Genomic DNA, 24,624 nt, shown 5'->3' on the forward strand with positions numbered 1-24,624 from the left:
CATGATGTAGCCCTAAGCCAACAATAGTTGTAAAAAAAAGTTCTTCAAGTTTTTATGTCTTCGTGAAAAAATGTTGGAATTGTTGCTTTCGTCTCAACATTTTGAGGTGCATTGGGCATTGAGGCATGTGATATGGACCTGATTCAGTGAGACTGACTTATGTCTGAATGGATATCATTCACCCTCACTTCAGTTAAAATTCTGTACTTGAATCTGAAGGTTATGATATCTGGAAGATAAGTACTTATATGCTGCCAAGATAATTTGATGGAACTTTTGCAAGAATGAATCCAAGATGGCTGCTTGTTTATGCATGCCATGGTTTCGACAAGTTGAATATAGTCTGTGTCAGATTGTGATCATTTCCCCCCATAATGACACGAGTGCTGAATCTACTGAACACTGAGCCCTTGTTTCTAGTACAGGAACATCTCAGAGAAATCATTTAGGAGAAGGCAGCTATCAGATTAATTCACTGCAGTCCTGCTTTTTCTGTTTCGGCAATTTTGGATCAAAGAGGTCGTTACCTAGGAAGTTTTAGTTTTAGTGGCAGGGGGTTCCCTCACTAATACGGTTTCTCGTAAATATAACTCCCTGACAATTTTTGATAGGAGAAGTGTAAGTCTGTATGGATTTATTGTGTTTGGACTGGGTGTATAAATATCTAATGGCAGTTGAAGGCACACTAATGACACATATAGAGCACCACCTACAGAGTGCCAGTCAGACATAACGGGTGATGTGTCTACTCCGTGTTTTGTGAACTTGTTCTGGACACTTAACTTGGTGAAGATGGCATCTATATATTTATCAAATCATAACAGTAGCAGAAATAAGTGTTGGCTGAAAGTTAGTTTTGAAATGTCTGCCAATAAGTTTATATTTTGAAGGTTTATGATATAGTACATTGGTTTGCAAATAGGCAGCAGTTTTGACCTTTTTCGAGAAAGATCGTCACAGACGTTCAAATGATGACCTAGACCTTCACAATTAGGGGCACTTGTTTTAAATACTTTACTTATCTGTTAATTGTCTTCCCTTTCAAAAGCCATGTTTTTATTTGTCCCCAAGCAAGAACAGGATACACAGTTTGTTGTTCCAAAACAGCTGGTATGCCTTATCAGGTTAAAAATCAATGGAATTTGGATAGATTTCAGTTTAAGAGAAGAAATTCACCTGCAAACAATATATTTAACTAAACTGCCTGGCAAAAGAAAGTATGCACCCATGTTTGGTGGCTGAAAATGAAAAGAACAAGAAATGGTTATTTGATGGTGATAGTTTGCAGTGTTTTGTCGATTGTTTTCAGCCTTATAATGTTTTGATAACGCTTGTAATTATAATGTTTTTGTCGAATCCAGTTTTCAAATGTATACTTTCTTAGTTTAGTTTATTAAGTATCATGAAGTAGAAGAAGAATAAAACTTTATTTGTTCTGTTGCATCCTGGACAGTAAATGTGGATGCTGCTAGGTGTACAACTGATGCTAACTTTGGGATACCGGGTATACATAGATTGGAAAGAAAATATCACTCCTATTTCACCCTGGATCTATAAACAAACATTGGTTAAGATCACAAATCACTTGTATGATATTTGAAAACAATATAAGGAATTCAACAGAATATCTTTTGCTATGGAGATCACAGGGAGGTCATCTGTCTGGACATGCTAATTGCATACAACTATTGTTACAAGAAGAATTGATTCTGCAGTACTCAGTCTGCAGTCAGGTATTCATTTTGGCATGCCTTTGACTGATATTGAGACACATGATGAGGGGATCTTGTGTTTGACTAATGATACCGATAATACTGTAGACCAATACCAGTAAATAGTGATTTCAGTAGAGTCATGTGCTCTCTGAAGGACAATTCAACCAGAAGGCTTTTCCAAATTTGACGTATCAATGCCAAAAATGATATCTGATGCAATTCCTTATCTTTACTTGTAGCATATGTTCCCACTTTTTCTCTGGTGAAAAATTGACTTGCCTTTGGATGTGTTTGTGATGGTGCTACCGGTGGGGCAGGAAACCTTTTCATGACCGCCTAGTATCATCACTTTTAGATAGTGATTTATAAACACATGATCAGGATTTAGTCAGAATCATACCATTGTTTTCTGCTTTTAGCAGAGATTTCTTATGAATATTGAAAGGGTTGTGTTGCTTTTATTTTCATGATGTGTTTCTTGTGTACTCTGTCATAGACATGGAATAATGGTGTTATTGTGAATGAGTGAGTGATGCTTCTGCAATAATTAAACCACATCATTATGGCTTGTAATTGGTGCAAACCGGTAGTTGACTGCATGAGACTTGTTCAATGTCAGTGGGGCACACTTGGGCACAATGAGGCACATTGTTGCACATTGTGACCATCTGATGCTCTTTTTAGCTAGCTCTTGTGACAAGTAGGGTACTTGCATCCCACCCCCATGTCACAACACCAATATGTTTCTTGTAAATTCATTACAATGCCTCTAAGAATCATGAAGAAAAAAACTTTTCTTTCCTCTGTATCTAGCCCTCATGAGTCATTATTTAAAATCTATGTAACTATTTTTTAATAGATTTGGCACCGACTCGATTCTGTAAGTAATCTCATAATCTTCTTGCATTTATTGGCTAGCATTTGCTGCAGTCAGAGATTGAACATGTTTGCATTCCAAAATTTAATAACTTGATCTCCTTGACTTCAAAATTCAATTTAGACTTCAATGAATTGTTTTGCCAATGCTAAGTACAGTTGTAACCAAACATTGTGACAAAGTGAACAAGACGACAACCATATATGAGTCATGAATAATAATTAGTTGTACTGCAAACGCTATTGTTTTTCTGGATTTGCCTAATCTAGCAATGTGTTTCTTGTCGGGGCAATGCTCAGAGCTCATTACTGTTAAGTGTCTTTACCCATTCCGGACTCTGACAAACTAATTAATGTCTTTATGGTGAGTGTGACACCAATGAGGGAATTAGTCGACAATGGATGGGAATACAATAGATGGGGCTAATTGTGATCTGGTGGTTGTCCAGGATTACCCGGAAAATAAAACAAATTTAGAAATAATTTGCTACAAATGTCTTGAGTAGAGGGCTCTGTAGAAGATTTATTCCCAACTTTGGGGATTAGTTCTGTTTTCCCATGTGAATCCTGACACAACTGACCAGATCACTAGTGACCGGGGAGTGGTCCAAGTAACAAGTAACGAGTAACGAGGTGTATATTGGGCTCTTAATATAGCATGAAATAACGTTTTTCATTATTTTCTCAAGTGAGTGAGTTAAAATTTCATATCAGCACATTGCTTTCTTGATCTTTGCCTTGACAGGGATAGAAATGGCCACTGGACCATTGGTCCAAGACTAGTGAAAATCCACAGGGAGTATTTGTTTACTGCCAAAGTCTGATTATTTTATATAAAACACCAGTTCGAAACGAGCTGGCTGCGTACTAGTTAGATTTGACTAATGGGTAGATAACTATCTCATCTCCCAGAGCACCTGATACAAGTCTGTTGCGTCTTTGTTTTTTCACAGTTTGACCTTAGTGTTTATTCAAAATGTGTTATTTGCATGATAAAAAACATTAATTACCAGTGCTCTGGGTTTGCTTTGACCTGTATTTTGCAAAATATGACGGGGATTGATATGGGTTACTGTTAAAATGGAGTATATACAGATGCTGTTTCACTAAGCATATCTTTATTATGTGTTGTTTAATGTAATGATTCATGAAAATTCTAGTGATTAAGTTCTAAATTTCAAACTTACCCTAGATGGTGCCTTTGATATGTTGTATACATTGTTACTAATTTTCAGATATTATTTTATCAAAAGGAAAATATGAAGTTAAGGCTTCTTGGAACTTCGTTGAGTTTGATGTCTATTTTGTATGGAGTCTGGTGTTTATCTGCTAGTTTCAAAGAGGACAGAGTTGCCTCGTACGTGTCGCTTCTTTGTATTGGTATAGGTGGTATGAGCTGTAGAATATGCAGCCTTGAAACGTTAATGTTTCCACTGTCCATTAAGGGCCACCATTGTAAGCTCTAGGGCTATGCTTCTATTGACACAAGTTATGAAATCGAAAAATAATTTCTTGAAAAAAGGCTCCCCAATACAAATTTCAAACTAAATATTTACCAAACGCTCGACTAGTATGACAAACCTATTTGTTATTTAACACCGGGCAAATACGGGGTATATCTCGCTTATAATGAATAGGAGTAAGAAGTGTTAATGTCACTTCAAAGATGCTTCTTCCAAATACCCAACAACAATCAATGGCCTGATCAAAGCTTTAGTTTGCTGGTCGAATATGAAAGATGTGTAAATGCAATATCTATCACCAAGAAGCACTTCATAATCGCGAAAGTAAGATTTGCGTTACAAATCTGAGTTGTGTAGAAACTAAGGCCTTGGAGTGTTATTTACACAAGAATATGATGAATGACTAGTGCAAGGGTGCGTATTCTATATCAAGTATAGAACAGGACAATGGCCAGGTTTCTTAGGATCAAGTCGGGGTGCGGGCTGCCGTAACAAGAAATGTGGGCAACTCTGCCCCATTTTGTGCTCAAAAGAAGGCGGTATATTATTCGAGAGAATATTAGAAGTTCATTTCATATGACATTTTGATAGCAGCTATGCTAGGAAGCTGTGGGTCAGGCAGGGAAGCATGTATGGCATGGTGTATGTATACACACAGTCTGAATACACAGCCAGTTGGATTCAAGTGGCATTGAAACCCGATCTGTCGTAATCAATGAATTTTTATTTAGTTGTTCAGATTTGAAAGCATAATAAAAACGGTAATAGAAAAGCTTCGATCTTCCTGTTACTTCAGTCAGTTCAGGATCCGCTTTAAGCCTTAGCTAAACATGCATACAAGCAAATGCTTGAAACATCAGCGATTCAATACCCAATTTTGTTGTGTAGTATACAAGATTGTGAAAGCCCTAGGGCATATCTACATGTGAAGGGCGATGCAACACGCGTTTTTAAGTTTCATACATGTATTCATTTTGATGGTATTGTTCATTTTCATTTTCATAAAAAAAGGGGGTTTGAAATTGAAATGAATATCTTCAATGAATAATATCTTTTGTAAAAGTTGTGTTGTTATTTTTATTTGTTATTTAGCATGTTGATGTTTTACAACTTTGGGACATGTTTGGGTCTATAATTCCTTAGGTTAGGTGTAATTATAAAGATAATAAGCTGCTAAGATTCAACATGTGGTTTTACAACATCATAATTTCATGTGGTCTTGGCCATGTTTTGTCAGAACTTTGACAGACAGGACATGTGTGAATTGGTTCCCGTATTGACATAATCTATGTCTTATCTTTTTCAAATATCTTATGTCAGATTATGTCAGTGGAACGGAAACTTTCGATAAGGTCACAAATAAGAATGTAAAAGCAAATCTGTGAAATATTTTGTTGAGATAGCTAATTCATTTGGTTGTCAGCCTTACAATAGAATAAAGCCAGATAGAATTTAAGGTATGTAGAATTCGTAAATGTTTTACACCTGAGGAATTAAGTAGGTCAAAGTCATTCCTCTTATCTGTCATGATGTATAATTGAAATTATCTCTACTGGCAGCTCATGGACTCCTTTGTTGGGACAGCCCATCCCTACGGGGAGACAGTCCCCACTCAAAAACAGCACTATGTAAACGTTTTTCAAATTTGCATGAAAGAAATATGAAAAGTTGTAAGACTTTTGTGCAGTCATTGTGAACCTTTTGATCCTGGTTTGGGAGATATGTGATATTCTGATAAGTCTTCGTATTAACCCAGTGTTTGGGAATAAGCACAATAGCAAAACATTCCTGAGATCTCTTCTTTCTGGATAATAGGTTAAAATCAACATAGGCTGCTTGATCCATTCAGATAGGGGCTACATGGGCCAGTTGTTGGTGTGTTTGATCATCAAGCCTGCAGGGTTCAAGTCTCCACACTGGCATGAGTGAAGCTTATCCTAGGTGTCTCTCTCACTCACCTAATTGCCAACTCACACACTCATTAGATAAAAGTTACAAACTGTTTCCATAATCGTAACACCTCTCATTAAAATACAAAGTCCATTGTATGATGTCAACTGTATCATAAGCACGTGTTTATGAATCACTATCAAATAGTGATGATACCAGGTGTTCGCGAAAAGGTGAGCGTATTGTGCCCCACCAAAGGCAAGTCAATAACCGAGATCCTCACCAAACATATCACCCACCCAGTGACATACTCACTCACCTACCCACCCACCCATCGAAACAGACCACCCACCACTCACCCACCTCTTCAACTCATTCGGATATTCATATAAATTTTTAAACAACATGCTTTATTAAAAGAAATATATCCTTCCCTTGTATCTGCAAAACAATATTTTCCTCTCAAATATTGTGCATTGGCATATTGGTGAATTGGGTACCTCTTGATCTGATGGGTTGAGCATTTCCATCAACATGTATGGATCGCATCATCAGGGTATTTCAAGGCTACAAGCCACACAGAGACGGGAGTGTTTCATTTAAAACCAGAAACTATTCTCCTGGCTTCCCTCAAACTGTCAGTTTAATTGAAAGATGACTTTAGGCTTCATACAGAGGTATATTTATAACCAGGAGGAACAGAGTTGTTAGAGGAATTAAGGCCTATGTTGTCTTGCAGGGGTGTGGGCAATATATGGTCCTCATACAACAGATGTATGTGACCAATGAAACGAGGGGATCATGTGAGGCCGTGTCAACACTGTGTGATATACTTGAAGACTTTGTTGATGGCGTGCGATATGAAATATAGCTCCTCTTGTCATGAACTGGACATGACACAACAGGCTTCTTTCAGAGCGATTATACCACACCAGGGTGGGACGATTATTCTTCAGTCTTGGCGGATTGCCAGAAACCCTATCTAATCGCTCCAAAATACTGACAAAATCTTAAGCCGTAATTAGCTGTTATTGTGTCTTGACGGATTACTGCGTTCTGCCACATATTGATAACAGATTTTAAAGGGAGTTCGTAAAATCACTCCAACTGCGTCAAGCCATTTCACCTTTGCATTGAGAGCCCACCAACATTCTCGTGATAAGATAAGGCTGTTATTGCTGTAATGGCCGTCTCGCTCAACAGGGTTGGAGAAATTACATAATTTCCCCAACAAAGGTGGTTTTGAGAAAGTTTCACAATACATAATGTAATCTTGGATCTGTTAAACTGTAGAGCAATTTAGGAAATTTAAGCCGGAGTAATTACTCTGGTATGAAAGTCTTCTCAGTAGAAGGCTTTCGCTAGTTGTTAGGAAGATATTCTTGACCAGTTCCCTATCTGATTACACAACAATTTATTATGCAGTTATGAATCTTTTATCATCTTATTTTTACATATATGTTGGTACATGTTTTAAAACAATAAAACACTTACCAAAACATCAGCCATCATGTGACTATAATATTTGTCGAGAATGTATGTACACTTTCGTCATGGGGGATTCGGGGCGGTTGGGTAGCCTAGTGGTTAAAGCTTTTGCTCGTCACGCCGAGGACACAGGTTCGATTCCCAATGTGAGCACAATGTGTGAAGCCCATTTCTGGTGTCCCCCGCCGTGATATTGCTGGAATATTGCTAAAAGCGGCGTAAAACCATACTCACTCACTCATGGGGGATTCTGCCTTTGGGAGGAAAATAAACTGGACACAAAAGAAGAGAGAACTGTTAATATCTTACAGGGTTTGCCTCAGATAACAATGTTTAAATTTGAAACCTGACTGGTATATCAACAATGTTCTAAATCGTTCTTTGAAACCACTAACTCCTGATGACTCATTTGTAGCATATAAGACAAACTATTGTTTGACAATAAATTCTTTTCGGGCAGTGTGTAGATTATTCATACACATAGAAGCTTTGTATGGCCATAAACAAGATTGTGTAGCACAGGTTTGCATTCCGGAAAGCGAACATCATAGCCCAACGACTAAATGACAAAAAAATATATTTATCACGCAGTGCTTGAGACAGCATGGGGAGCCTCTGGGAATCTATGTTTTCTTTAGGTGATATCATTTCGTGGGGCTCTATTTTAGACGACAGAGAAATGGATGATTTGTTTAAGCTAAATAGCTCACTTGTCTGTAACAAATAGAATATTCTTGCAAAGGCATTGCTTGTGTTGTTTCCAGAATGGCACATTTAGGTCCCTTTATCGAATAGTAGGAGGTCAAAATGGCGACATTCATTCAGACTGTTCCCCTATTTCCATATCAGTTTGAAGCAGTCAATGTAAATATGTGAGACGATGGCCAATTTCACATCTAAACACATCATTTGCTGTCATTTAATGTGTTTTTAAATCCAAAATGTTTATTTTGATGTTCGGGGTTTATGAAATCTAAGCTTGTTTGAAAACATTCCTAACAGTAATGGAATGGTTACTGTGGACATTGTTTAACTGACTCCCCATATGGAAGAGTGAATAACAACAGCTGCTGCCAACAATTTCATTGTGTGTGTTTTATTTGTCCAAATATGTATGAAATATTCAATACTTACTGGCATTGATTTTATGGTTGGCATTTTATTCAAATAAAATCTTTTTTGAAAAAAATGAATACAAAAATCATTAAGTATAATATATGTTTTTGGAAAAGGCAAGCAACAGAAAAACATCACTGAGTACTCCTGAAATGGTTTTGGCTATTCCCCCTCCTCTCTCCCCCCACCCCCACCCCCCATTTTTTTTCTTCAAAATCATGGAACAGCTCAACATTTGTATATTACATAAGCATGCAGACTATTTGGTCTAAAATGTTAATGTTTGTAACAGCTGTCCCAGTTAAGTGGATTCAAAATATTAATATAACACTGAAAGGCCTGTATTGACTGATGTCTTGTTTTGTGTAATACTTAAGATTTTCTTTTCCTTTTCAGCAACAAGAACAAGATCCAACTAATCTGTATATAGCTAATCTCCCTATATACTTCACCGAGAAAAATTTAGAAAATATGTTTAAAGACTACGGTACAGTGATATCCACAAGAATATTGCGGAAACCTGATGGGTTGAGCCGTGGAGTGGGCTTCGCACGCATGGAGTCACGGGAGAAGTGCCAGCAAGTTATCGATGCTTTCAACGCTAAAATTTTACCAGGTAAGAAAGGTATCTGTTAAGGATATATAAATAAATAGATCCTATAATTATAAGAGTAAGATTCAAAAACAATAGATCGGTTGATTTGAATGGTAATATGTCAAGGTTTCGATTTTATGTGTATGTGTGCTTTCAGCCACATATTCAAGGGGCTGTTGGGTAGCCGAGTGGTTAAAGCACTGGCTTGTCACTCCTCAGACCTGGGTTCTATTCCTTGTATGGGTAAAAATAAAAAGCGATGTAAAACCTCACTTACTCTCACTTATTCAGATCTGTCTGAATGAGAACAGCTTCTAATTATAAGAGACTTATTAAATTGATTTCTTGAACAAACACAACTAAAACATAGTAACCTTTAAGCCTAACCATTTGGGGCAAGTAAGACGGGTCTCTTCAATGCTTGTAAAACTCTTCGAAGATTTCATCTCTAGTCAAATTGATTTATGGAAGTATAGAGTTGTGACTTTCCATTAACAAGAGCATTTTATTTCTGCCTACTGAATAGATCACCATAGATCTATATGAAAAGAATCAATACCATGTGTGCCAAAATTTGATTTTGATACACAAGAACTGATTTAAATTCAGCATGAGCAAATAAATGTACATTGAGGTAAGTATGGTTTAGGAACATTGTCAAGTCGATGAGAGCTGCTATCAATGGACGAGGGAGTAGCATAGTTCAAACATGTCCATACATAAAACATAGTAATTGACAACCTCCATACCAACTACAGATTAGTAAGAAGTCACAGAGTGGCCCTTTGGTTAGGAAGGTCTTTTAATCTTGTACACGGTTGTATTGATGGCAAGGTCGGACCCATCTACACATACCCTTGTAATGGCAGTGCACTGACTATACTGTTGTGGTCGTTGAAGCATTCACGTGCAGGAGACGACTACAAGCGAACAATTCATGTATGCAGAGGGCACACCAAGGATTATATCGCTTCTTTGTCGTTACAAGTGTTGAACTTATTTGAATATCTCTCTGCCTCTCATTCAACTGAACGCTATTGTAGAGGACCACAGACCGTGAATAACGCACTGCTCCGATATCATAAGCTTATTGAAATTCGGGCGACATGCTTTGTACAAGAGTAATTCGTGTCCTCGGAATGGCAGCCTTAGGTTTTATAAGCAGGGTGTCGCGTTTTTTCACAACCAAGTGGTTGTGTTGGTTTTTTTCTAATGAATTTGATGATCATAACATTTAGTTGAGGAATTTTTATCACACGCGTTAAATATTTGTCTTAAATGAGGGAGTCAGCCAGGGTGCAGAGCTGTGTCAGGTGCTCTAGTATAATGGCACACCTGTACAGAATGGTGCTGTACTTTGAAATATCACAATTGGCTATAACTGACTATTATTCGTGAATGAAAAGATCAAAGTCGGTGTTTCATCATCATGAAACATTTAGCTAAAGAAAAAAATAACTGAGTGAGCTAGTGCTTTGGGTTTAATGCCGCATTTAACAGTTTTACTATTACATCAAGACAATAAGATAACTGAAGGCAAATATATCATTTATATCGCCATTTGATCTTTGATGTGAAATGAGTGTTTTTTCATTGTTGAACGCCACACTCAGCAATATTCTAAATATACGATGGCAGTCTGTAAATCAAGTCTGGACCAGATAATCCAGTGATTGGCATCATGAGCATCGATCAAAATTGGGACATGATGACATGCAGTCAACTGAGCCTGATCTGCCTCTCGCTGGGGACCTTTATAGTTGGGGTGTGATAAAGCTTTTTACCAGATTCAGTTATATCAAATCATGTCAGCTCAAGACTATGATGATCTAAACATAGACTCAAGGTCGTTTAACACTAAGAATACTTTGTGGAACAGGTCTTGTTTCACACAACAAACTTATCGATATGACTATCATCAGTCTGTGTTAAAGAAAAGGAGTTACGATAGTCGTAGCACTGAGGTTGCTTTGTGGAATAAGGCCCATGGACCTCAGTGAGTGGATGCAGTGATTGAATAAGGTGATCCAGTTGGCAATGCAGTGATTGAATAAGGTGATCGAGTTGGCAATGCAGTGATTGAATAAGGTGATCGAGTTGGCAATGCAGTGATTGAATATGGTGATCGAGTTGGCAATGCAGTGATTGAATAAGGTGATCGAGTTGGCAATGCAGTGATTGAATAAGGTGATCGAGTTGGCAATGCAGTGATTGAATAAGGTGATCGAGTTGGCAATGCAGTGATTGAATAAGGTGATCGAGTTGGCAATGCAGTGATTGAATAAGGTGATCGAGTTGGCAATGCAGTGATTGAATATGGTGATCGAGTTGGCAATGCAGTGATTGAATAAGGTGATCGAGTTGGCATTACAGTGAAAATAATGGCTGCCATGTGACGACCATGTTTGTGTTTCAGGTTGTACAGAAGCGTTGTTGGTGAAGCTGGCAGACAGTGGCAGTAAGAAGAAGAATCAGTTCCAGCAGGGCAGATTATTTCCTCCGGGGAGAGAAGACGTAAGTACAACTACTGACCAGATTTAAGTTGATCGATAATTTGCATCATCCATCCATGGACTATACATTTCTATTCTAATTCTCAAAGTTAAAAGTGTTTCTGTCATAGTGACTTTAACATTTGAGCAGACATTGTAAAATATTCTATTTTCACTCATGAAATTATTACACGTCTTTTTTTAAAGGTTTTGCTATATTACAACAAAGAACTAAAACTCTACGTTCCTTTTGTTTGCAGGAGCTAGGCCTTCAAGTGAGTACAACCATAGATAAATTCAGTTAGAATCATGCCAAGATTTTAAGGTGTTTCATTCAATCTCCACTCAACATGGTCCAAGGGAGATAACTATGATTTAAATACTACATCCTGTCACTGCCCTGTGTTAATGTCAAATAGAAAATATTGAAAATATTCAGTTACAATGTTTTTTCCTGAAAAGCATTAACGTTACTGTACTTAGTATTTTTGAATGCTGAATAGCGGGGCAGCGTTGACCTTTGTTATATATCTTTCCATTTGTTTTAGTTACAGTTCAGTTATGACCAGCAAGCAATTCCAACAAATCTGAACCATGGGTAAGTATTGATGTTAACACACTCCCAGAAAGATTTTATATTAATTGCATTTGTTTAATCAGTAAACCTTTTGGGGCCAACACAATTTTGACTTGTCACACTGTAATACAAAGTCTTGATTTGTCTTTTGGATTACCCAATGAAGGAATGCTTCTATTTTGTTGAGTTCAAATTTTTATTATGTTATTTATGTAATTCAATAATCACATGTTGCTAGAATAAACTGTCAGCTAATAAGGAGAATATGTACCTTCATATTTTTAAATAAGCAACATTATGACAATAACAAGACGACTAATGTTAAAGCTACATTTAACCACCAAAGCCCCCAAAATAACATCAGGAACACACAAAAATTCAAACTGAAAATCAGGTACAACTTCAGTAGAGTTGTGTCGACACAATTAAGGAGCATACTTATAGATGTACAGTCAATATATGCCTTACAGTGTAGCCACACCAGCGGCGCTGCTGCCTACCGGACTCGTGCCCCGTAACTACACATCGGTGGCAACGACCCCAGTGACTACCTATCAGGTGTCGTCCAATCCCGCCACTTGGGGAATGCATCCACAGTATATCATGCAACCGCAGTTGCCTCATGTAAGTTTTGATTTTTCAAGTTGAATGCTATGCTAGCAAAGGGGAGATAACTCACCAAGACGAAGACCTTCAAGGGAGATCACTCTGACACACCGTGCTGTGTGATTTGGCCATTGGTCAGGTTTTTGCCATCTCAGATGTTCTTGTATATATGTATTTTTCTTCTGTTATAATTCCTTTATTGATGTTTTTTGTTATTTTTGATTAATGATACAGTTGTTCAAATGTGATTGATGTGTCGGTTTCTTTTACAGTTGATTATATGTTGCCAACAAAATCTTCTGTTCTGCATATTGTCATCTGTTTGCAGTGTCTAGATGTGAAATATGGGTTCATAGTTTTAAGATCATGCTGAATAATTCACCCTGAATACATCTAGGTTTTGTTTCGCTATCACTGCAAGTCAGGATTTATCCATGTTTGCACCGACTCCTTCACAAGTAACGTCTCATGTTTTAGACTTTTTAAGATATCTGTGGTGAGGTGTTTTTTCAGCACGAGGTGTTTAACATCACTTGAGTTCATGATTCCATACAGAGGATGTTTCTTCTCAGATGAACGCCCCCACGGCTAGCAACTTAAATCCACAGTGCTCGAGTTTTGATCCCTCTGCGGCCGTGGCTGGCATGACCAATTTGATGGGTCATCTCCACATTTCCAATACCCCGGTAGGCCAACATAGCGCGTTGTAAGTTTCTTGTGTCTAACCAATTGGCTTCCAGAGCAATCCTCTAAGATTAACATCATTGACAAAAATCTTGCTCTTACCAATGTGCATTCTTCTAGATAGTAGGCAAGTCCCCCTTGAAAGTCTAAATTAATCCCGTTTCTCTTCGTAGAGATCGTTTCTTCTTGACACTGTGTGAATTGTTAAAATCTTACTGTAGTTGGCCAGACCCTAGATCAACTTCTTCAATGCACGGTCATTTGATTCTTGGGTTGATCTTCTTCCACGCTAACACGACCAATTCGGCGTCTGGTTGTCCTCCAAACGTAGTTGGCTCTAGCCGATCTTCTTCCACGCTAACACGACCAGTTCGGCCTCTGGTTGTCCTCCAGACGTAGTTGGCTGTAGCCTAGCATGAACACCCATCATTCTTACTGACAGAAATGACAGACTTCGTGTAAATACTTTACCTCTGCTTGTCTTTGTTATCTTAGATTGTTTCTGTCGTAGTAGAGCGGAATATCAGAAGAGACCTCTGAGAAGATCTTCTTTGTTCTTAATGAGTAGTCATTGCAACTTTTTTTTAGTATTTTAGCATGATGTTTTGTAGAAGAAATGGCTCTAGTTATAATGTTTTTCATTGTTGTATATACAGATTTGGTGTCTGATTTTTTGCATATTGTTTGTGTGTTTTGTAACCTTGTCGAAAGGAATTAGCATAGCTGACTATTTTGTGTTTTCATTGTCTTTGTAGATTCAAATCGAAATGGACCATCTGAAAATCTGACACTCAGTGAATTTTTTATATCTAATTTGAACATGAAACTGGCAGCAGTTTTTAATGCTTGAAAGCTAAAGTTGTAATATATTGACGATTGCCCTGTGCCTTGCGGGCATATTCAATAAAGAGTGAACCGATTTTGATATGGTCCCCACCTTGCCAGAGAAATGTACTAATGAATGGTCATGTTGTTTTATTTCACCTCTTGACATCTTTCATCATTATGATCACTACAACCAAAGACTGACCTTGTACGATTGAAGGTCGCAGTTCCCTTTAGTTTGTACATAACACAAGCTACAGTAACCATGGTAACCACATCAATCAATCTTCATAGATATTTTGATTTCTATTCAATCATTTTAGTGAATCATATCAGATTTTTTTCCCAATGATGTGACATGTTAGTGTCGACAAGCATCATCACACATGATCTGTTGTATTCAATCACTACGACAAAGCTACATTTTGGTGATTGGCACTGATTATCAAGTTGAGAACAGATATTTTAATATTTATTCTATTTATTTGAAATTAAGTAATAACTTACAATTCTATTTATGGGTTATTATTTTGTTTATGACTTTTGAATTTTAAGTTTTGAAACTATAAAAATATTAGTTTTATGTAGATAGTAAGAAGGCTGTTTACAAATGTATATTTATTGAAATATAGAACATATCTAAGAAATTAAGTAAATCAGAAGTTCATTTCAGTTTATTACTTCATGTCCCGTGCAACTGATTTTCTCATTAAAAAATGTCATCTATTGAAATGACTTATTAGGACTTCTTTAATGTGAAGTACGATGATTATTAGATTTTGAAAAACGTCTTAGATAACTAATTTGTAAATGGTTGCTATGATTCAGTTTCCGTTGCCAACAGAAATTGCCTCCAACTGAAGTGATATACTGGAATGATTTTCCGCTATACACTATGTACAGAAAGATCTATTTTGAATAAGGAACCATATATAATAACTTGTACAAAAAATCCCATAGCATTGTTTTTATTTTTTCAAAGTGTATATCCTATGTTGTCATAAGACATGGTGCTGTTTCTATACTGTTTAAAGTACTATAATTATCAAGACAGTTATAAGCCAGTGTTGTCCATACTATACTGTGTGTAACATGCTGTACCTCAGTTCCTGCCATGGCAGTGGTAGAACTAAAGCAACACATCTGAAAAATGATCAAATGTCATAGTGAAAATCAAAACTCATTCATACCTGTAATTGAGTGTTAAAACACTTATCAGGGTAGAATTATGTAGAGTACTTCTGTATAAGGGAATGACAGAATGAATAAAAGGAGAATTGATAATATACTGAAGGAAAGAAATAAGGGAACAGAAGGAAGGAGGGAAGGATTAAGATGTTTCTTCGAAATGACATGATCTTGGATATATTTTCCTTCTTTGGGTGAAATGAAACACGTATTTTGAAAGTATCCTGTTTATTCTAAAGTGAGCAATTCTCCATGCAGAGTTGTGGTCCTTAGCATGCCAGGATCTGCTGGTTATGGGTTTGAATCCCAGATCCATTATGATCCATATCACACTCATGGATTTTATTGTGTCCCTTATTTTTTTCCAGCAGTATATATCATAGTCCTGATTGTTTGTGTTCACATCTTGTAACAAAAAGAGTAAATTTGGAAAGCATCCCACTTAAAATTTCACCGAAACAGATGCCTTTAAGTATAGTGACTTTGGGTGCCATTTCAATTTTCCCCTTTAATATTTTGCATAATGAAAGATTTGTGAGGAGAAAGATCAGAATCACCATCAGACCTGGTAGTGTCCTTCCTCTCGCATTACCCAGCAGGACTGTAGACTCATGGGAAGCAAGTGTAAACTCTATACTACATCATGGTGCTATTTAACCAAATTTGTATTTACAACCTCACAAGCTTCAAATGAATTAATTTCTAGATTTTCTTAAAATTAGACAAGGCTATATTGCCATCCAACCATGCAGACTGAAATTGCAATGGTCTTGAAAGTCTATAAATTAAATTATTTCAGCATTGAATATGCAGCATTACAGTTTCCGACAAGAAAATCCATGAGGTTAATCTATCTATGATTACACGTCACTATACATGTGTTGTTACCTGCACTACCATGAGAGAACCTTGAATCCAGGCATTTCATACGCATGTTTTCAAGATGTCAGTCAATCACAACCATTTTGCTTTTTTTGACATCTACATTTGATATTAATGCATTGGAAACGAATGATCAAATATTCATAATCATTTTTAGTATATTCCCCTTCTTAGCCATATGTACTCTTTCAGGTAGCATGTATTTGGCCAATTTCTAGTCACGTGAGAAAAAATAAGATTTTATTTTGGAGAACTATTTCTACAGATCTGTTATACTAGGGTGAAGTGCTTTGATTGAATGGATCATGCCTGTATGGTTATACCTCTGAAGATTGTTCCTACACTGGTTTACAGCGTTTCCTTATTATCCAGACACTGCAGAAAAGGGAACTTAGTACGGATGAGGACTGTAGAAGCAAATGGTTTCTTAACTCAACAGGGGTAGAATATGCTTGTCGTAAAAGGCGACTAACGGGATCGGGTGGTCAGGCTCGATGACTTGGTATATGCATGTCATCGATCCCAATTGCGTGGATCGATGCTCATGATATCAATCAATTGATTGTCTGGTCCAGACTCGATTATTTACAGACCGCCGTCATATAGCTGGAATATTGCTGAGTGCGGCATAAAACAACAAACCAACCAAAAACCAATCTTAACTCAACAAAATTGCATAGTGATGCATGGTGATTTTGAGTTGAGAGTATTCACTTGAAAACAGATTGTTAGATGAAGTGTGTTTGGTGAAGTGAGGAGCAAGTTTTCATTTGAGAAACAAGCATTCTTAAGGAAACCAGATTGTTAGATGAACATGTTTTTGTTGAAGTAAGTTCAACCTGTTTTCAATGGACCAGTATTTGAATCTCAGAGAAATCAGTGTGTAGCATGAGAAGGAAGCTAGTTGTAAACCAGTTTATTGAATAATCAGTTGTTTTGAAAATGTTATATATGAATCTTGTGATAAGAAAATTGTGTACAATGTTATCAAATATAAAATTATGTATTTAGTATAATTATTGTTTTGCATAAATCTATAGCAATAATTCTTTTACTGCGTACGTGAACAGCACTACGCCTGAGATGAATTCAGAATTCAAACATAATATTTTGTCATTTTTTAGAATTTGATATTTTTCAACTATTTTAATGTTGACTTTCTGTTTATTTCTGTGGAGTTTTACAGTTTTTACACAAGTAGTTATAACAATATCAGGTTATTTGTGCTGAGCAAGCATTTTTGATGTTTTTTACCGTGAGATTCACTTATTTTACCAATATAATTTGCATATGTAAATAGCTATCATGTCATTATGTTTTGCATGTACAGGGGACACTACTCTGGACGGAATTATGTCTTAAAGTGAGAGTTACCTCCCATTCATCTTTGGATAGATCACATTGATAAAACCAGTTTCTGATGTTAATTTATCACGATCTGTGGAATAGAACCTGATCAGCATATCACACTTTCATCCAGGGAAACAATACATTATGAGCATAACAAATGAAACAGTATTTTAGGTATAGGGCATAGTCATGCTATTTTACCAAACCCCATCCATGAATGTACTTACAGATTTAAACAGAATCAAATACTACAATATATCTCACTTTATCAGGCTTTGATGTGTATGCTAGAAGTTTGAAAAAACACTATGATATCTTCCCAACCCCACATATTACTTGGTTTGACTTGCCATATTAATCCGATTATCCAAAGATTTACACGGGACCAGCTACTCTTTGATGTTGCCTATGTGTCTCTTTTCGCATTCAGATACTGTTAAAGGCTTTCTGAAGGGGACATATGTGTAGCTCCTTACTGGATATATCACTGGAAATGTTTATTGTGCACAAGAGCTGCTTTCAAATAAAACATTTTCGTTATATACTAAAACATTTCAAATAAAACATTTTGTTTTAGATTTTAATAAAAAATACCATTAAGTGTGTTTTTAAGGTGTCTCCTTAAAGGGATTCTTGATATTTAGAAGCTAAGTGAAATAGCATATTCAGAACCACCATGACAAAGTAGTTAGACCCAGTTGATACGGGCCTTGTTACCCAGCTATGATCCAAGATGGGAGTCCTCCTTTAAGAATGTAGGAAGGTTGAAGAATGGGCAAGGAGAGGTATAGGGTAGAGGCATACATTCCAACAGTTCCTCCACTTCCTCATTAACCATTGTCACTTTGTAGTTTTATATTTGTTTCTCAAGTTTGACAAGTAGTGTTTCAATTTGCTTGACGGTGGTTGGGGCATATAATCAAGAGCATATAGAATTAGCTGACCAATTTGTGGGATGAAAAAAATAATTTGAAAAAAAAGAAGAAAAATATATGTAGCTGATTAGTCTATATAACCTTGGTACTGGGAACAGATATTTACTCTCTTTTTTATTTTAATGATTTTTTCATGACCCAATATGGCTGCCAGGGCACTTCCTGTGTTAACATGTGTGATTGCTACTAATGTACCGTTTTCCCCATGACTGTTATAAGGTTCCAGTGTTGTTTGTGTGTATGAGAGAGAGAGAGTCTATGTTTTCTTCAATCATTATGTTTGTAGTGTTCTGATGTCCATGACGGAGAGTCCATTTGTGAATCTCCTTATATGGGCAGAGAATAAATGAGCTAGAAAATACTCTGTGTTTGTTTTTTCCTAACACCAATGGACCTGATCCAGCACAACTAGCCTTGTTCACTATCCTCCATCTTTGTGAGAAATACATTTGGGGGGTTCTGCAGACACGCATCATCTTTATACATTTGTTAAGTTGGTTTTGATATTGCAAAATAACAAATAAACAAACTCAACAAACACCAACCATGTTATTTTAGAACTTGAGATGTAGTTTTGAGACTTGATTCAGACACGTTAAGGCTTCATCCAAGTCAAATTCAAACTTCATAGTTTAGACTGCAGTAATCCCATCTCAGACAGAATGAAAGTGACAGAAAACTACTTGGAACATTGTAATCTTGAAATGACGACACCAGGTGTTCGTAACACCAGGGCTCATTCCACAAACCAAACTGTCAATGTTTTTAAGCCTGGGAACTACCACTGTCTTAATGCTAAGATCACTGTGCAAGGGGCCCTTTTAGTAACATTAGTGAAAGTGCCAAGATCATTAAAACAACTTGAAACTTGTAATCTTGAAATGACGACACCAGGTGTTGGTGACAATGTTAACATGATCAGCGCCCTGTCTCACAGATATATATTAGAGACATGATAGTTGTTGGTCAGTGTTAAAATAGTGGGACCTATGATTGTATTAGCATTAAGATCACCGGGATGTGACATCCTTCAGTTAACACTAGTCATAGGGAAGAGTCAAGGCTGCTTTATAATTGGCAGAGAATTTTACCTGGAAAGTCATTTAACCTGAATTGTGATGACATTCAAGAATAAACAAAAATGATATTAGATTCCTCAAGGTCCCATGAAACCCAAACATTAGGCAGCATTAGCAGATGCGTGTTAAATTGTATTCCTGAAAATACATACCAGCTGTCATTTGACATGAACATATGCTTGCATGAGTAATGTTACATTAGGGACCAGCCATTTGATTTTGGTTTGAAATTAGCAATTTTCTTTTTTTAATGTTCAAGAGCTCAATTGTCTTTTCTTACATAAACAAGTATTAAGTTGTTTTTTTTCAAATTGAACACACTTTAATATTGTCTTCTATTCAGGATGGTGAGGTCACAGGCGAAGGCAGATTATTTTTTTCACTAAAATTAAGTAAACCAGATTATTTTTTGGGAAAAAATCCTGGCACCTTCACCCTGAATAGTAAATGGTTGCTCCCTTGCAATGTTCAAACATTCACTTTCATGATGTAATGTTATTCTGGACTGTAATGCATACTGACTAGGGCAGCTAGGTACTTTACCAAACAACAATCAAAATGAATGTGTATGGATGACATAGCCTCTTCTAAATGATGAAGGCGAAATTGAATATGAAGCCACTGTTGATGTAATCATGAGAGGATTTCGAAAGAAGCAAATTCCATCCTAGTCGGAGTCAAGACATCACAAGCGTCATGACCAGTGCAGACCGCCAGACTTCAGACAGCAGTGGGCAAGCAGCACCATATATAACCACCCTCATATATATCTGTGCATGATACATACATATATCTTGATTTAGTCTGCATGTTATTATCTGTTCAGTGCTTATACTAACATATCTGTACCATATGTATCTTTTGTTTGCTCCAGCTTTGGTTCTGTATTTTTTGTAGATTGCATCTTGTACCCTCTATTTATATATATACAAACATATTATGCTTAGATGTGAAACTGGTGAAGGGGGGATAACTCCCGCTTGCTTACTGCAGGAGGAGGTAACTCCAGCTGCTTTTTGCAGAGGGGAGTTAACTCCTGCTTTTTTGATGCAGGGGAGATAACTTCCAACTGCTTATGCGAAGTTTGTGTATTTAATGTAAACATATATGTAATGTACCAAATGAATGTTTCAACTGAAAGAAAATACTTATAATCAGTCTTATTAACAATAGAGATAATATGCTCAGAGAGTTTGCTATTTGTAGTGTTAACATTTAATGGTAGTGCATTGTGGTGCTTTCCTTGATAATCTTTGTTAAAGGGATGGGGATTCATCTTGGTGAGAGTTATCTACCCTTTGACTTTGCTTTGTAACCATATTTGTTTTATCTTTACATATAACCATATCATGTATCCAAATATTCACCCTTTTACCATGTCCAATGTACATATATTTGTGCCATAATTGTACGTATATTTCAGTAAGATTCACTTGCATCTGTCTATAAATCATGGACTGTTGAATAATGGTCAAATGTTTTCATCATAAGCCCTTTGAATTAATACAACTACTTAATAGTAGAGTTTTAGGTAGCAGAGCAGAATTAATATTAATTGCTAGAAAGCAAGCATAGTCTGTTTAACACTCTTAGTCTAGTAGTTTAAATCAGTAAGTAGTTTAATGATTTCAAGCATAAATATGTAAATTTTGATGAAGACAATTATGAAGTGAGTCTATTATGAATAATATGAGCAGTATGTTTTTTGTTGAACTATTGCAGAGTGTTAATGATGGATCTGTTTGTTATTTCAGTATGTCGCCAGCCCCTATGCCCAGTTGGCTTACCAACAGGGGTCTCAGACAGGGGCCATGTTGACAACACTCCCCATGGAGGTCAGTGATTGGTCCACAATATGTACCCTGAACAATGCTATAGCTGTAATGTCAAGAATATGTAAAGAACCTGATCAATACTGACTGTGTCAAGTCCAGAATATGTAAAGAATATGATCAATCCAGACATTGTCAAGTCTAGAATATGTAAAGAAACCTGGCTTGTATTTTCTGTATAAAAGTTATGAAATTCACTTGGCGGTACCATAATCATCATTGGTTTGTTCCAGGATCATAATTCGAATGAAGAAACTGCCCAGCATCACTTTCAAGCCTATGCTGCTGCCGCTGCCAAATAGAGTGAGTGAGTGAGTTGTGGTTGATGCTGCTTTCAACAATAGTTCTGTTGTGTGCCGGAGTATTCGTTAAATGTGGGAGGAAAGCCCAAAGTGATGCAGGTCTTAGACGTTTACCAAATGGGTGAAATCCACAATCACGGGTAACAAGTGAACATTATAATAAGGCGGATCTGGGATTTGAACCCATAATGAGATGAGCCTTGCTCACATATAAGGGACACAACTCTGTTTGGATGTCTCTGCAGCTGGTCCATTCTAGCCTCTCTACCTTTTGAAAGTGACAATAGAAGAAAATATCAGGCATTTTGTATTGGGACAAGGTGTGATTGTCAATTTCCAGGTATTGTGACATTAAATAGTTTGATATGTTGATATGAAAGTAACACTTGCTTCAAGTTTTAGATAGAGTTGTGTCCCTTTGACAGGATCTGGTAAAAACAATTCAGATTCAGAGTGAGTGAATGAGTTGAGTTTAACAACGCTGTATTCCAGTTATATCTTGGCGTGTCAGCTTAGTGTAGGAGGAAAGCCTGAAGTGATGCAGGTCTCAGACGTTTACCACTTCGGTGAAACCTACAAGCACGGGTATGGATCTGACAAACCTAGAAACATAATCGGGGCGAACTGGTATTCGAACCCACAATCATAGGTTTCTGGCGTGCCCAAGGGATGCAACTCTGCACAGAGAATTGCGACGACTGGGCCACCCCTGCCCCCTCGAGTTCAGAGTCAGCAGTAGGGTGTAGATTACAGAGGTACCACCGCCAAACCATTGGGCATTTCATTCTAGTTGGTTATTCTCTACCCATGATTATCTTCCTGAAATAGACCGTGAACCATAAATTGCTCACTTACCTTAAACCTCTTGGACTATTTTACAATTTTCAATGAGATTTCTTTTACTTTTCAGGTCTGTTGTGCTAACAGCACATGTGTGTAAGTGCGTTCCACAGACGTTTCTAATGGCAACTGGCAGCCATGTTGTGACAGGGATGTGTGACTTCTCCATTGCCATGATGGACTACTGACACGGACTATTTTTTACCATTTTGCAAATTCCCATTTTTTGACTGCGGGAGTGAGAGGTTTTATGCCAGAATATTTTTGATTTTTCTTTTTGTTGAGAGCAAGTTTCATCATAACTGTGACCAAATGAACTTTTGACTTGTAAAAAGATATGTTTTAAGTCCTGATTCTAGTTCAAGTTTTAATGTATAGATTTTTCGTATGTTTTTTGCCATGTAGAATACAAATGTTGATCTTTTCATAAAGTATCTTTGATTTATGTGTACGTTTCTTTTGAGGACTGAGATTATACTTCTGACTATTTGGCTAATTGTAGACTTTTCATGAAGGGGGATTGTAGTCAAATGAACTTTACTGTTTATCGTTGTTTATTTTGCCAAATTTGAGGGATATTTTTACACCTATACACTAGGAGGTGCACTTTCTATTTTGTATGTCGGTCTGTGAATGCAGAGGCCAGTGCACAGTCAGAATGGTGACTTTATTCACTGTTATTCATGATTATTGAGCTAGAATCAACATGAATTTTTCCAGTTGTATATTTTCATGTTAGATGTTAGATTTTGATGGCTTCCTCGCGACACACCAGGGATGTAAATGGCGGTTTGTACATAGTCTCTGTAATGTAGAACCAGAGAATATTACAATTTTTTCATCACCAAGTACAAGGTAGGGCTGGGACGGGTAGCTCGGGTACTTGGGTCAGGTGGTTCCTGAGTAGGACCCATGGTTAGTCACGTGATATATTGTTTAATAACAAAAATTATCTAGAACTTCCACGGTTTGGCAATAAGTGACTAATGTTCGCATTTCTTTCTGACTATGCACGTGTAGCAGGGCGTGGAGTCATCCCACAGATGACATCCTTACCTTGTCAGCTTGCTGACGGGGTTAACCTCTTTGGTCATGTGGACAAGGCGTCCGACCTCTGATCAGAAGGTCCGTGGTTCGAATCCCATCACGGGACTCGGAAATTTTATGGCCGCTACATTGGCGCCCAACGTGGGGCTGAGCACGTTCATATTAAATTTGAGCAAAATAAGCCTCAGTACCCTACTATGCGGCCCGGGACGTTCCTTCTGTTGACGGGGTAGTATGTAGCAGGGCATGGGGTCATCCCACAGATGACATCCTTACCTTGTCAGCTTGCTGACGGGGTTAACCTCTTTGGTCATGTGGACAAGGCGTCCGACCTCTGATCAGAAGGTCCGTGGTTCGAATCCCATCACGGGACTCGGAAATTTTATGGCCGCTACACACGCATTCTTTCCGACTTTATTTCTTTGAATAGAGATAAAACTTCAGTCAACTTCAGTGTATGCATAACCAGATCGTTTTATTTGAGTTTCTAAATACATTTTGCCAGGGCTATGGTCAAACTATTCCCAATCGGACATTTGTACCTATCTCTTGAGACCATCAGCAGGTGCCCGAGTAGGGTCGGGTAATAGTGGGGTGGGTACCTGGGTAGTAAATTTGAACTCGTCTCAGCCCTTAGTACAAGGCTAGCAATACATGAACAATATTGATAACAGCATCCACTACTGTTGTGATGAAATTAAAACACCTCAGGTATCCCGCTCCTGTATCACATATATGCTAAACAAAAACAGTTAGGGATCGTGAAAATGTGGGGATAATTTTATGAAATTGTGTGCTAATTCTTCACGAAAACATTATCCCCAAACATAATTTTTTTAATG

The 24,624-nt window shown here is 37.2% G+C and overlaps 1 protein-coding gene across 9 annotated transcripts in view; it reads left to right on the forward strand.

Annotated features, from left to right (window-relative positions):
- Positions 1-23,744, forward strand: part of LOC124140405 (RNA-binding motif, single-stranded-interacting protein 3-like) — a 321,419-nt gene extending 297,675 nt beyond the window's left edge. For 5 of the 9 annotated variants that reach the window (XM_046507935.2, XM_048381318.1, XM_046507940.2 and 2 more), the window contains 9 exons: positions 2,575-2,595; positions 8,945-9,164; positions 11,560-11,657; positions 11,896-11,910; positions 12,184-12,233; positions 12,665-12,836; positions 21,516-21,596; positions 21,827-21,896; positions 22,806-23,744. In XM_046507935.2, the coding sequence (XP_046363891.1) occupies positions 2,575-2,595; positions 8,945-9,164; positions 11,560-11,657; positions 11,896-11,910; positions 12,184-12,233; positions 12,665-12,836; positions 21,516-21,596; positions 21,827-21,895 (726 nt within the window). In that variant the 3' untranslated portion in view covers position 21,896; positions 22,806-23,744. Of the gene's footprint in view, positions 1-2,574; positions 2,596-8,944; positions 9,165-11,559; positions 11,658-11,895; positions 11,911-12,183; positions 12,234-12,664; positions 12,837-21,515; positions 21,597-21,826; positions 21,905-22,805 lie in introns of all 9 variants that reach the window. The other 4 variants (XM_046507936.2, XM_046507937.2, XM_046507938.2 and 1 more) reach the window with 4 other exon arrangements.
- The last annotated feature ends 880 nt before the right edge of the window (positions 23,745-24,624 follow it).

This window comes from Haliotis rufescens, unplaced genomic scaffold, assembly GCF_023055435.1.
Source record: "Haliotis rufescens isolate VD_foot unplaced genomic scaffold, xgHalRufe1.0.p SCAF_37, whole genome shotgun sequence".
In the NCBI taxonomy this organism is placed as follows: Eukaryota; Metazoa; Mollusca; class Gastropoda; order Lepetellida; family Haliotidae; genus Haliotis; species Haliotis rufescens.